General features: G+C 39.6%; 1 protein-coding gene across 2 annotated transcripts in view; it reads left to right on the top strand.

The window, feature by feature from the left end:
• il15ra (interleukin 15 receptor subunit alpha) overlaps nucleotides 1-13420 on the top strand; it is a 47996-nt gene extending 34576 nt beyond the window's left edge. For both annotated transcript variants that reach the window (XM_048268847.1, XM_048268846.1), the window contains 4 exons: nucleotides 2309-2350; nucleotides 2633-2717; nucleotides 10488-10666; nucleotides 12208-13420. In XM_048268847.1, the coding sequence (XP_048124804.1) occupies nucleotides 2309-2350; nucleotides 2633-2717; nucleotides 10488-10632 (272 nt within the window). In that variant the 3' untranslated portion in view covers nucleotides 10633-10666; nucleotides 12208-13420. The remainder of the gene's footprint in view (nucleotides 1-2308; nucleotides 2351-2632; nucleotides 2718-10487; nucleotides 10667-12207) is intronic.
• The last annotated feature ends 628 nt before the right edge of the window (nucleotides 13421-14048 follow it).

Raw genomic sequence — 14048 nt, 5'->3', positions numbered from 1 at the left:
TGTGTGTGTGTGTGTGTGTGTGTGTGCGTGCGTGTACTGTATGTGTGTTTGTGTGTGCTTGCATGCTTGTGTGCATGCCTACAGGCTTGCATATGTGTTTTGTTAAAATTCTTGAGGACTATCCTGAAGCATGCAACCTTTTACTCTGTATACACATGTGCACAGACACACACATTGCAAAGTCTCAAATTTGCAAGCTTATATGAAAGCCACCATTTAAAACTCATTGCCACACTTACATACTCACCCCTTCACACCGGTAGCATAGGTTTATGCATATTTTGTAGTAAATGTCCACTATTGAATCATTAGTTATATATTTGTTTCCATGGTCCACATATTTATGCACACAAAGTGTTCATTGTCAGTGCACATATGTGAAGCAAGAGCACTATAGCAGCTGGTGTGGCACATTGTCTAATAACTTGCTGGCGTACATCCATTAGCTAGAAACCAGCTGTGCAGTTGGCCGAGGAAAGTCTATTGGATGTCAATGTTCCGATAATATGCCTGCATGCACACACACACACACACATACACATACATTACACACGCGCACAAACACACACACACACACACACATACATTACACACATACGCATGTGCACACACACACACGCACGCACACACATACACACACACATACACGCACACACACACATACACGCACGCACACACACATACACACACCCACACACACACAGACTAAACCACATGTTGCCTTCTCTGCTTTTTACCTCATAGGCCTAATAAAATATAGCCTTCACTTAGCAAAGACAATGTCAAACTATTCTGGCAACGTCTCGTTTCATAACTTGATTGCATTTTTGTCCACTTTTCATCACAATATTATGACCATTAAATGTAGGCTATGCTATTTTGCACGCTAAAATCTGATTCATCACAGGTAAACACAATAAAGAATGGGAACGTAAGTTGGATTATGTATTCTAAGTTGTAATTCCTCTGTATGTCCTGTTGGTGACCTCAGTGAGAAGTACTGTTAAGACGCTCTTAGCCGGTAACGATAACTCTGGAGCACTCATAGATCTAAGAGTGTTTTCACGACGCTCTTAAGCTACGATGGTTTGGGGAAACAGTCGGCAAATCTTAAGACGTTCGTAAGAGGGACTTTACGACGCTCTTAGGCTTAAGATGCTTTCGGGGAACTGGGCCCAGGCTTTTCTTGGCGTAATGCTTTTTAGATGGTATAAGATAGCGATTTTTAGATCATGTGCCAGACCACACCTTATGTTAGTAATTGTCACACCCCTGGGCGCATTATTTAATAAAAGTGAAGTGTAAGATAGGAAAAAACTTTGCGTCATAATAATAATACGCCAGGTTTTGCATCGCGAAAATAGGGCCCTTTATCTCACTCTCTTTGAAAATAATGGGTATAGAAATTGTATGAGAACTGAATTGAAATCAAATAGAACACAAGTTTCTTCATTGATGTTATGAAATGATATTTGATATGGAATATGATGAATGACATGAATACATATCAAAATATCCAATTCAGTTTACGTTGATACCTATTTTCTGTGTCAATTTCTTGTCCTATTGCTATAAACGTTTTATGGTCAATTGGTGTAACCGATTTATGTCAATTGGTGTAACCAGTATTTTGTCTAAAATACTAATAATGTACAAAAAAATGTATATGGATAATGATTTAATAATACTTTACTGTAATAATGGTTGTTTAAACCATTTTTACTTAAATGGTCAAAGAATAGACAGAAAACAAGATGTTAACAGCATATAGTCTTGCTCAGTACAATGAAAAACCCATATAATTTAAATTTAGAAATAAATATAATAAAACATATTATCATAGGATATTACAAAATAAACTAATAATTTAATGAGAGCAATTGCATGAACTCAAGGAGGTGTGAAATATTAGATATGTCATTTTTGTGGTTACACCATTTGACAATTTAACAGGCTGTTAGTTCTATCTTTTGTTAAAAAATAGCATACACCTCATATTAAATAATATGAATACAACAGAAATACAAAGTATACACTTTAGCAAACCTCAGGCATGTTTTGTTTTAAAGGTTTAAACATATTTTCAATTTTCTCATCTTACCAACCCTTATCCGTCACTGACCCGGGAACGACCACTCATCCATCCTTTAAAATAATGCAACTCATAATGCAGTCAAAAATCAATGAGGATGATATCAAGAGTGAAACATAATACACACACACACACACCCTCACATACTCACTCACTCTCATTGACGTGTATAAACCAATAAGATATTTTTTTAATCTCTGTTTCTTTCTCTGACAGATTCCAGTGTTTTTCTGCCACACTCCAATCAGCCTGCTGTAGGTAAGTAAAATGTGTGTTTTGTGTGCGTGTGCGTGTGTGTGTGTGCTAATTGGTTCCGCGGCTGCTAAGCATAATAAAGGGCCCATTCACTATTCACGTTGTCTCTCCCACTCTCACAGCTACACATGGCTACTTGGACAAGTTTACACTGTGCAGACTACATTCCATGTACTGTAGCCTGCGGATATTCACTCTAGTGTGTGTGTGTGTGTGTGTGTTTCTGTGTCTGTGTGTGTGTGTCTTCAGAACTAATCCATCTCCCTCTCTGTGTTTGATTAACAGTGTCTGGAAGTGTTCTAGCGGTGGTTGCATTTATCTTACTGACGGGCCTCCTCTGTTTTTTCCGCTCAAAGAAAGCTCTGCCATTGTAAGTCACAGGTCACCGCTCCCACCCCAAACACACCAACCAACCACTCACAAACAGGTGAAATTCTGTGTACTATAAAGTGCACTATAAACTCCAGAGTTCATGAGAAACATTAACAGGAAGGTTGTCCTTCTGATTTTCAAGCAACAACAGAAGCAGCAGCTTGGGAGAAGAGAGAGGCCACAGGGGCCCTTGTAAAGCCAACCAGTAACATAATTTAAGTTCAAGTTTACAACATCAATCTGTCATGTTCATCTAACTTGTTGACCACCTTAATTGTAACTTGCTGACCACCTTAATTGTAACTTTGCTGACCACCTTAAGCTGTCAAGTTCATCTAGCAACATTTCAGTTCTGCAAACTTAATGACCACCTTAATTTTAGTTACACAAAACAAAAAAAGATCTGCTACGGGTTGGGGATTTCCTTAGGTCTCACAACCTCACTGTCATGTGCCTGGACTCGCTCCCTGCAGCCTAGACCAGGGGGTGATGACCTTTACTTTCAAAAGAACATTTATGTTTTCTTTACATACTTAAGGAGAATTCCAGCGATTTTTCATATAGATCTCTGTTTCTTGAGGTCACCGAGTACTGTCGGTACGACAAAAAAAGCCTGAAAACATTCGGTTTTACCTAGCTCGAGTTGCTACAGCCATTAGCTAATTAGCCAGGGAGCAAGAGCGCTAGCTACACTCTGGGGCCCAGAATTTAGCAGTGTAGCACTGTAGCTGCCTGGAAGCTCTAACTGTTGGCTGCAGCAACTCGAGCTAGCTAAAACCGATTGTTTACAGGTTTTTTTTCCGTACTGACAATACTCGGTGACCTCGAGAAACGGATATCTATGTGAAAAATCGCTTTTATCAAGAGTGAAATTGAGAGTGGAATTCTATTTTAACAATGATAGCAGATTGGGTAACACTCCATAATAAGGTGCCATAATAAATAGCAAACTAGTAATTACCTAACTCTTTGTTAATATTTGTTAATTGTTACTAAAATATCTATTTGGCACAAGTTAATAGTTTTTTCATCATTAATTAAATATTAGTTGTTTGCATAAAATCTGTACGTTAATGTTTTAACAAATCTATTAACTAATATTGTATTAATATTTGTTAATAGTTAACTAAATGTCTTTTTGGCACTAATTAACAGTTATTTCTTTTAAATGTTTAACTTTTATATTAGTATATAGTTTGTAAATAAACATTTATGACACATTATTATTATTTATCTAGCTTTTCTGATTAGCTTTGTGGAGAATTTATGGTTTATGGCTTTATGGTCTTGTGGGGTGTATAAGGCACCCTACTGCCAGTGGTTGGTTGTGTGAGAGTTTGCACACCTCTTCTTCCACTTCATCCTTAGTTATTGGATACCTTTGTGGTTGGCTGTCCTGTAATTGGTGACCCTTTGTCTAGTGTTTGAAAGTAGTGTACCCTTTGCCTTTGGAAGTACTATTTGGTTGCTGCTTGAATTTGGTGAAATTCAGGGGAGGGGGTGTAACAGAGTTAGAAATGTAGTTTAGTGTTTGTAGGCCTATGCGATTTTCGCCGTGATTAAGCAGCTTAGATTGGTGTTTTGGAGCCCCCTTTGGAGAAACGGTATACTGCAGCTCTGCTGCGTTTTGTCCTTGTATTGTTGCCATAGCCGATCAGAAGCGTATTCTTTGCATTGGGTAGGTTGACTGTAGAAAGCACTCTCCACTTTGTTTTAATTTTGTAACTGTAAAATGTTGTTTAAGTTGAAAACTTCGATATACCGCTTGTATTATATTACTTTACATGATTGTATTGTTAGGATTTGGGTGCAATTCTAGCAACTTAGAGAACGTTTATTAATGGTTTCATTATGACCACGAGTTCATACACACGAGTCTAACGTGACTAGCTGTAAACTCCGCTAGCAACTTTCCATGCATTCAGTGTAGTTTAGCTTAGTGCACATGGAAAGTGCAATTCAGTCTAGCAGGAAACGAATGTACATTTAGTTTAGCATTATGTTTATGCATTACCTCCGTATAGTCTACGTCTGTGAGTGTTTAGTGAGACTCAGAATATTAATAAACTCGTTCTGTGCACCTGAACATTCCATGTCGCACGTCTCCCTTGCTAGCAGGGCTGACAGTGATGGTATAGGAATCATGCATGTAATATAGCCCATTCAACTACTTCTTTTTATTTTGCTTGTGCAGATGCTGTTTTATGTATGCCAGTGCCTGAAGGCATGTTTTGTTTTAACTTTTCCTAAAGGAATAAATGTGATAAGCCAGTTTTGGTCTCAGTCCCTTCACCGTCTGACTAATAGTTATATATTACTAGTATATTAATAAAGCTTAACCAACTTTATTATAAGGGTCCCCCATACTGATAGTTATATATTACTAATATATTAATTAAGCTCAACCAACTTTATTATAAGGGGCCCCACGCTTATAGCTATGTACTACTAATATATTAATTAAGCTTAACCAACTTTATTGCAAGCGTTTCTGGCGCCAACAAGAGTGGCGGCATGTCAAGGTAGCTCCGTGTTTTTTTTCTTGAATTTCCCCTTCGGGATCAATAAAGTATCTATCTATCTATCTATCTATCTATTGTAAGGGCCATGGGGAGTGGTTCATATTGGGATAGGCAGAAGCACAGTTTAATAACAATTAGTTAAATAATAATAAGTCATTAATAATAAGTCACTTTTCTATTAACATATAGTTTGTAAATAAACATTTAACATTTAAATGATGTAAGAAATAACTGTTAATTAGTGCCAAAAAGACATTTAGTTAACTATTAACACATATTAATACAATATTAGTTAATAGATTTGCTAAAACATTAACATACAGATTTTATGCAAACAACAAATATTTAATTGATGATGAAAAAAACTATTAACTTGTGCCAAATGGATATGTTAGTAAATATTAACAAAGGGTTAGGTAATTACTAGTTTGCTATTTATTATGGCACCTTATTATGGAGTGTTACCGCAGATTGTAATCAAATATTTTATTCATTTCCATTTTCAGACTAAGACAGGGACTAGGCCTACTAGCATAGGGCCGGAGAAACGCATGGGGCTTCAGATGCCCGGGGTAGATCATTCTCGGCTTCCCCTCTCTGTCTTTTTCTCCTGGTTGTACAGTATGTGCAAATGTATGATTCATCTGGGACTGAATACATTCATGTGTTGTATTCTACTTGTGTCCCTTATTCAGTCCTCTTTGGTTGCTGTAGACAGCTGTACTGTTGACTGTTTACATTTATTCATTTAGTAGACGCTTTTATCCAAAAACTCGGAGCAACTCGGAGTTAAGTGCCTTGCTCAAATGCGTTCAAATTCAGCAAACAAATGTTTACATCCATAGTCTGGCGTTATAATTTATTTGCCTCGGGTGTACTGTGGAGTGGGTAAGACTGTTTTTAGTAACAGGCTAACACATACTGTTGACTTGCGCTAGCCTAGCACCTGCAAACTCTGCAACTTGTGTTGAAAACGGTCTCCACTGGTAAATATCACACTTGCTAACTTGGAAATGAGGTCCTATGTCCAAAATCCTGAACCACCCCTTTAACGGTGACCGTTTGTCCCATAGACTGTATATATAGAACTGGACAGTGTGCCGTCTGTTAAGAGTGATGCGAGCGTTAGTCCAGAGCCCCCTGGTGGCTGGCTGCAGTACAATGTGTAACTCCGCCCATCCCCATGTATTTCAATGGCCAAGTAGCCAACTTTCCGTGTCACTTTTCTCACCTAAAACTATTTTTGTATCAACAACTTTTTATTGAAAAAATAGTTTTCAAGATCTTCAATACACACAATTTTTTCTTTTCTCGCTGAAATTATTAATGTTATATTAACAAATCTAAAAGGTGTGTTTACACCTATGATTGACAGCTGGCTGGCTGCAGACCTGGCAGCTTTGTCCATTATGTTTTACCGTCTAGGCTGCAGACACTACCACCTCATCGCTCACTTATTTTAACGACACCTGATTTCGACACATAATCTAACCTAAATAAGTGTTGCTGTTATTATCATTAGGCTATATCTTATCACAGTCTGACTAAATACATATCGATAGTCATACATTGTGTAGTTGTTTGTAAGAGACATCGTTGTTAGTTGTGACAGATTCTTTGTGAAAAAAGATATGTGCTATTCTTTCGTAGATGCTAAGTATATTAGCTCATAGCATGCTAAATCATGCTAGCATTAGCCACTTGATAGGTAAAGTAAAAGGGCTCTGCTATATTGATCCGAAGTGACGTTAGCCACAGTCATCATTTAACTTACATGGTAAGACTACATTAAGGAGAATATCAATAATAAATAATGTCAAATTAATTAATAGCCTATAAGGAAAATAAAACAGTACTACTGCATACAAACCATAATGTATAAGAAGTGCTTAAAAGACCAAAAACTATCACAAGAACGAAGAGCACTGGGCAACTCATTCCACCAACATGGAACCACTGAGGAAAAGAGTCTTGAATTTGACCTAGCGTTTAAGACTGGTCGACACAACAGACACTCATCAGAAGGCAGTTGGGGATGTATATCTTGATCATTGAATTAAAATAACAAGGAGCAGATCCAGTCAGTGTCCTATAGGCCAAAGTGAGAGATTTAAATGTAATTCTGGCTACTGTAGGGAGCCAATGGAGAGTAACTAGGAGAGGAGTTACAATGTGTCCTCTTTGGCTGATTGAAGACCAGTAATGTTGCAGCATTCTGAATGATATATCACACAAAAGAAATAAAAAAAACATTCAATATTGATTTAGTATCAACCAATAATTATTCTGATATTAATATTCTTGTAACGGCTACAGTTAAATACTAAGCAATGGCCTCTGACTTAAATACCAAGGCAGTTAAATGACCGTGGTATAGTCTACGTGATACACAGGACTACACAGTAAACCCATTTAAAATAGGCAAGGATATGTATTTAATAACATTTGGGGTTGCTCACATACCCATATGTATACCCACCACTACAACTAACTAACTCGACTACACCACTAGTTAAATGGCGCATTGCAATTTACAATTTGTGTGAGTTCAGGGGCATACAGAAAGTTGAAGTTTGGGTGACATCAATAAAGAAAATAGAAACAAAGGGATGTGTACAGCCTCAAGTATGAATTATGTCACATTAACAGAAGGTTCAGAGCAGCGGCAGACCTTTCTTGGTGCACATAAGTTATTGAAAGTCATGTGTTTTCAGAACGTAGTGGTGCTGTGCCATGTCCCATGTATAAGGGGCTTCAGGTTGATCCAGTGACGGTGGGTGATGATGTCAGGGAGATGGATGTCAGGGGACCTAGAGAAAGGGGGAGGACATGCCACCTCAGACCACCCCAGCCAAATCATTTCACGTAGGCATTCCCTTGCTTGCAGACTAATGTAGACCATGGAGACCACCTTGCCGCCACCTCCAGTACATTCAGCCATCACCCATATCTTACCTGCAAAAAGGAAAGTTACAATAAAGTTAGTCAGACAATTTTACAACATTACAAAGCATCTAATCAGGCACTCAACACCACTAGTAATACCAATTAATTAAATATATGTGTGCAATAAACTTCACAGCCTACCTAATGTTAACTACACATTTAAATATGCGGTGTGAATGTTATTAACTTGCATCATCTTGAAAAATAACGTTATCAGTATGACTGATCATGGACGTTAGATGACAAACTAAGGTCTTTCTCAAATGTTCACCGATATCCCTGGGAAGTGACTGGCTCTTAGCGTAGTGTTTAATGCAGGCGTTTCATTTATCGATCATTCACTTATGCGGTCTACAACTACCGATCTATTTTTTACAGTCTATGCTACCGACCTACCATCACAGAAATAGCTCTAACAGAGGTGTCTGTCGTTAACGTTAAGAAAAACGCTGGCAAACTGGCTAGTAGTTACATTAACATGACAGGTTGATGAGGTCCATGCTTCACATTACGTTAACGTTAACTCGCGTTGCTTTATCACATCATATACTGTACTGACTGTCTAGTGTTATTAATCCCCATGTACAGTCAGTGGTTACTCCATGTTGAGATGGCATACATTGAGATATTTGAAAACAGCAACAACTAATAAAACCAAGTATATCATGCATCGACTGTTACGGGAGCTGTGTGCTTATCTTCACTTCAACGACTAACAGCCTCCCGTTAGCAGTAGCGTTAATGTAGCTGCTAGCGTTAGCATGTAATTAAGCTGTCCATTATTTCTTTTGTTAGCTCATTAGTATTCACCATACTAAATTGTCACAGTCTATAATCAACATAATAAGCTCTCTTAGGCGTATTTAAGAACACCAATAGACAAAAACTTTTTCAGTTGATCATAACACTTACCAGACAAGAACAAACCGATTGTTGTTTGTACTGTTTAGCTAACTAACAGCCGCAAAATTCATCCAGCCAGCTAGCCTTCGGGCGCCGAGTCGACCTGCGTTGTGGAAAGGAGAAGGGGGCGGGTTTCACTTGACAAAGGGGCGTGTTTAACTTCGCTGAGTGGCACTCAGTCCTCTTCACTCGCATGCTTCAACTTTTGCTGCGCAGCCGCACTTCAAATTGGCTCCAAATTTTCCAAGATGGCGTCGCCTCGGCGGCTTCAATTCCATAGAACGCTGCAGAATCAGAGAATGTCTAATAAGGGGAGAACTGCCACTCTCTGAAAACTTCGGTTTCTGAACTGGTTGCAGTTCCTTCTGTGGTTCCACATGAGGTGCTTTCGTCCACGAGTGCAGAATGCATGGAGGTCTATGGAGCTGTACCCCTCAAAATCCACTTTTCTCGGGATATAATTTTTTTTTCAAGTAATTTGAATATTGTATTGAAAGGGGAGGCAAAGAAAATACACTTGGTTGAGTATTATATTTTTTAAAGTCACTTAATTGTTCTAAGAACCCTTTCAAAAGTGTCAATGACGTCACTCATTAGCACAATGCTAGCTTGTTATGGGCAACAACGACCCAACCTGTAAGAAAACAAAAGGACATAAGTACTCGTTCATTCAACTTTTGACCTATAACCCATGTTGAAGTTATACAAACTACAATCAAATCTGAGATTTGTCAACGACAATCAGGTGAAAGAGACTAATTTAGCCGTCTTGCTCCATTGACTCCCATTCATTCTGCACTCATGGCGATCGCCCCCAGTGGAAATCTGGTGGAACTGCAACCAAAATTCGGTACAATGGGACTTAATATGGAGTGGCCAGGCTCTCCGTAGACGGGCTCTGGCAGAATGCAGCCACACTGTCCAGTTCTATACAGTCTATGGTTTGTCCAGCTCCACTGAAGAACCACCTCCTCAACGTCAAACTCAAATTGTGAACTGCGAATGTTCATAAACTTTTCTAAAAAACTCAAGGCCAACAGAAACGTTTTTGCAAACATTCTGTAATGTCCGCCTATGTTTGTGAATTTAAACGCACCTCTGGCTTCAGAAAGTAAATGTCCTACCATGTACAAATTCTACCTGTGCACCTAAAACAGGTTATTTCACTAATTAGCTCATCTACTTGGCTGAAGAGTTGAGCTAATAAAAATGTGCTGTTGAACAAATATGTTTAGGACTAATGTGTTGCCATATCCAGCATGAAAGATTCATAAAATATGATCTCCGTGTTTGTGTAGCCTACCATTGCTGCTAGTTGAATGTCCATATTTGACTCTCCTAGTCAAGACAGTTGAACAAAGGTGTTTTTAACACGTTCCTCCCTTTTTTCCTCCCAGCCGACAGAGATACAACATAGCGGAGACAGCAGCTGCCACCGAGAGAGTTGACATGGCGACACAACCCAACACAGACTCTCACCCCAGTAGCGGTACGCCTCTGTGTGAAGAGGTTGTATCAGACTCTGATGGTCCGCCCTCGTAACAGACCAAAAGAAAAGCTCTTTACAGAGACTAAGGTGAACATGGAATTAAGCCTCATGTTACTTCCCTGACATCTCCAGAGACATGCTAGCAGCAAGTAGACCTCTGCGGATGTTAGCCTCCACCATATTACATCCTTTTCCATTGACAGAATGTGAGCTAGACGAATCCTGCAAAAGAGCCTCTCAGGCCCTGTTTAGACGGCAACGAAAATGATGCAACCGGTGATGTTTTTCTGCGTTTGACCCTGTCATTTAGACGCAAACGGAGGTTTTATCCCTCCGCAAACGGGCTGATCGTTTTTTTTGGGAAAACTCCGTTTTTGGCAGCCGTGGCCTACTGGTTAGCGCTTTCGGACTTGTAACTGGAGAGTTGCCGGTTCGAACCCCGACCAGTAGGCACGCTGAAGTGCCCTTGAGCAAGGCACCTAACCCCTCACTGCTCCCCGAACGCCGCTGTTGTTGCAGGCAGCTCACTGCGCAAGGATTAGTGTGTGCTTCACCTCACTGTGTGTTCACTGTGTGCTGAGTATGTTTCACTAATTCACGGATTGGGATAAATGTAGAGACCAAATTTCCCTCACGGGATTAAAAGAGTATACAGTTTATACTTATACTTACTTACTTATACTTGTTTGTTCGTTTGCGTCTAAACAGGTACGAACTGAGATTTTTGTGACGAGGCGGAGATTTTTAGTCAGTTCAAAAGAGAAAGAGGAAGTGATTCGTTGCTGTTGTTAATATTTCCGGGATTCTGATTAGCTAACATGGGCTTGAGCTTCTCGTTACACTGCCACGTACAGGTTTGGCATGCTCTTGAAGGCATATAGCCGGGTTAGTGTGGTGTGCACAATGTTATTTTTGAAAACGGAGAGGATGAAATGTCCGTTTATGAAAATAGCCGGCCACGTGTAAACGTAGCATCAATGCATCCCACAGTACTATAGTGAGTTTCTTATGTATAGATTAGATGTGTATACAGTAAAACTATTGATTAACAGCAGATGGTAATGTGAATACAGAACAAGCTAGGCCTACATAGGAATGAGGTCAGATCAGACATAGCCTACCAGCCAATACAAAGTATTGCTTAATACTAGATGCTAATTTGAATACAGAACAAGCTATTTAGGGATACACCTGTACAACAGTAGACACCTTTGACATACTCAAAGTCCTACCCTATCCTATCAGTGTTCTGCCAACTTTCCCAGATAGCAAAATCAGATTGGCTAATAGCGGACCGCAGGTGGTATGCTGCCGGTGGCGTGCCACTTGTGATCCGCCGTTGTTAATAAAATTAATGAAATGATATATAGTGTATAAGGGCAATTTGTCTGCAACCCGCCAGCGGACCGCCAGAGAACCGATGAGCAAAATGCCAGCGGACCGCCAGCTATGCCCCCTATGGACCGACAATGGTCCGCCAGCCTCTTGCTGTCTGGGTTGAATTGTGTTCCATGTTGCCACTATTGCCTCCACATATCCCTGATTTGGGCTACAACTAATGATCATTTTCATGTCAATTATTTTCCTTGATGGATTGTTGCAGCCCTAATTCTAATCTCCACGTCCAGGAGCAGAATGTGTGGCTTAGTATCTCCCATCTCTTCCCCTGGACACGACACAATATACTGAAGGAATGAAAATCCTGATTCCCAACCAGGGCCACATCTGGTGTGGATTTCGGTTCTCCGGTACCCTGCGGCACGCTGTAGTGATGTGTAAACGCCGTCATCAGAGTAAAGTGAGGTGGGTGAACACGGTGTGCTCTATTTTCAAATACTTGGATTCCACTGTTTTCAGTACAACCCCACAGACCAGCACCAAACCCTTTCACCGCCATCGCGTTAATTACGAGTTCTATTTTCGTTCCTGCCACTCAGTGAAATCCATTGTCTATCGAATGCTTGTCACAGTTTAAGATTTTGTATCAGTTCCAGTTTGAATGTTTTAGCACACTCATGTTTGCAACTTGGCCTACCTTCTCTGAAAGTTAGCATTTTCCTGGCAGTTAACATCTGTCTGTTAGTTAGCATGTCTAAGAGTTATCATTTCACTGACTGTTGGCCTGTCTGGTATCCAAGGGAACCAACCCATAATATGCCCCAGAGCGCCTGAAACATGTATTTATTTTCATTTTTTTTTTTTACAAATTTTCATGATTAATTGTGTAGTTCTACTTTTTTTTCTGTTGGTAAAGCTGCTGCCTGGTTGTCAAACCTGTGGAAATAGCTATTTTAGTGATATTCCTTACTGTGTCACACTGTTATTGCAAAGGTGTTAAAATCAGGGTTCTAAATTAACTTTTTTGATCACCAGCCAATGTGGCTGGTAACTTTCTAAAGTTACTAGCCAATCAGAATTTCTATTAGCCAATTTTTTTCCGGTGAAAATAGGAGAATTATGAGTTTGAGATGAGTGTCACTGAATGCATTTGGTCATTTTATTAATATTGTTGGCATGAATACATACCACAAAATATACACAGAAAGTGCAAACACTTCATTTCATGATTGGGATCTCTATCTATTTCTCTGTCGATATCCTCATCCCCTGCTTTACTCCTATTTTCGCCCCCATAAGTCTGTCCCAACCACTGCCGCATTTAGTTTAATCTTAACTTAATAAAAAGGAGATATCAATTATCATCAACAATGACAAGCCAGCTAAAACCTGCCACTCGTTTTCTCTCAATCTTCTGCGCACTCAGACACGTTGTCAATTAAATGGAGTAGCATAGGGCCTATGTTCAAGTTGGATCTTTATAGAGAGGACCCGAAAAGTATCATCTTTATGTAACATGCTGTTGGTGCATGTTGACATTGTATACTTTCTCTAACAAGAGTGAAAAACAGTTTGCAGTACAGCTACTATTTATTGGCTAAATGTTGGTCCCTCCTCTGTCTCTTGGTGCCCTACGCACAGTGGTGGTGTTGATAACTGATCAGGCTACCTTTTTAAAACTGAAAATTTTTGCCTACAAGCTCCTCACGTTCCATCTTCAGCTAACTCCATAGACAATAAAATAAACGATCTTGCTGCTTCAGGTTTTGCGGCCTCCATTACATAACATCAGCCCCCCACAAAGGAAATAAGTAAACACAATGCGTTAATTGCGTTAATATTTCGTAATGCATTATGTATTTGTGTTATGTACATGTGTTAGGTACTTTTTACTTTACTTTACTGGCTAACTCCCTCCTCTTTCAGTCTATGCTTCCTGCTCTGGCTCCGTTCGTTCTTCTAATTCCTTGTGTTTTCTAGTAGACGCTCCGTTCGTTTCCATGGTCTCTCGCGCTGGTTTCACTGCAAACTGCGTACAGCCGACGTAGCATTACGGCACAGTGGTCATGGGAAATGTAGGAAGTACTGCCGGGGGATATATGACTGAAAACAGAGCCTTATGTATCATGCA

This window comes from Alosa alosa, chromosome 17 (genome assembly GCF_017589495.1).
Source record: "Alosa alosa isolate M-15738 ecotype Scorff River chromosome 17, AALO_Geno_1.1, whole genome shotgun sequence".
Lineage (NCBI taxonomy): Eukaryota > Metazoa > Chordata > Actinopteri > Clupeiformes > Clupeidae > Alosa > Alosa alosa.
This window is presented reverse-complemented; position numbering and strand designations above follow the sequence as displayed.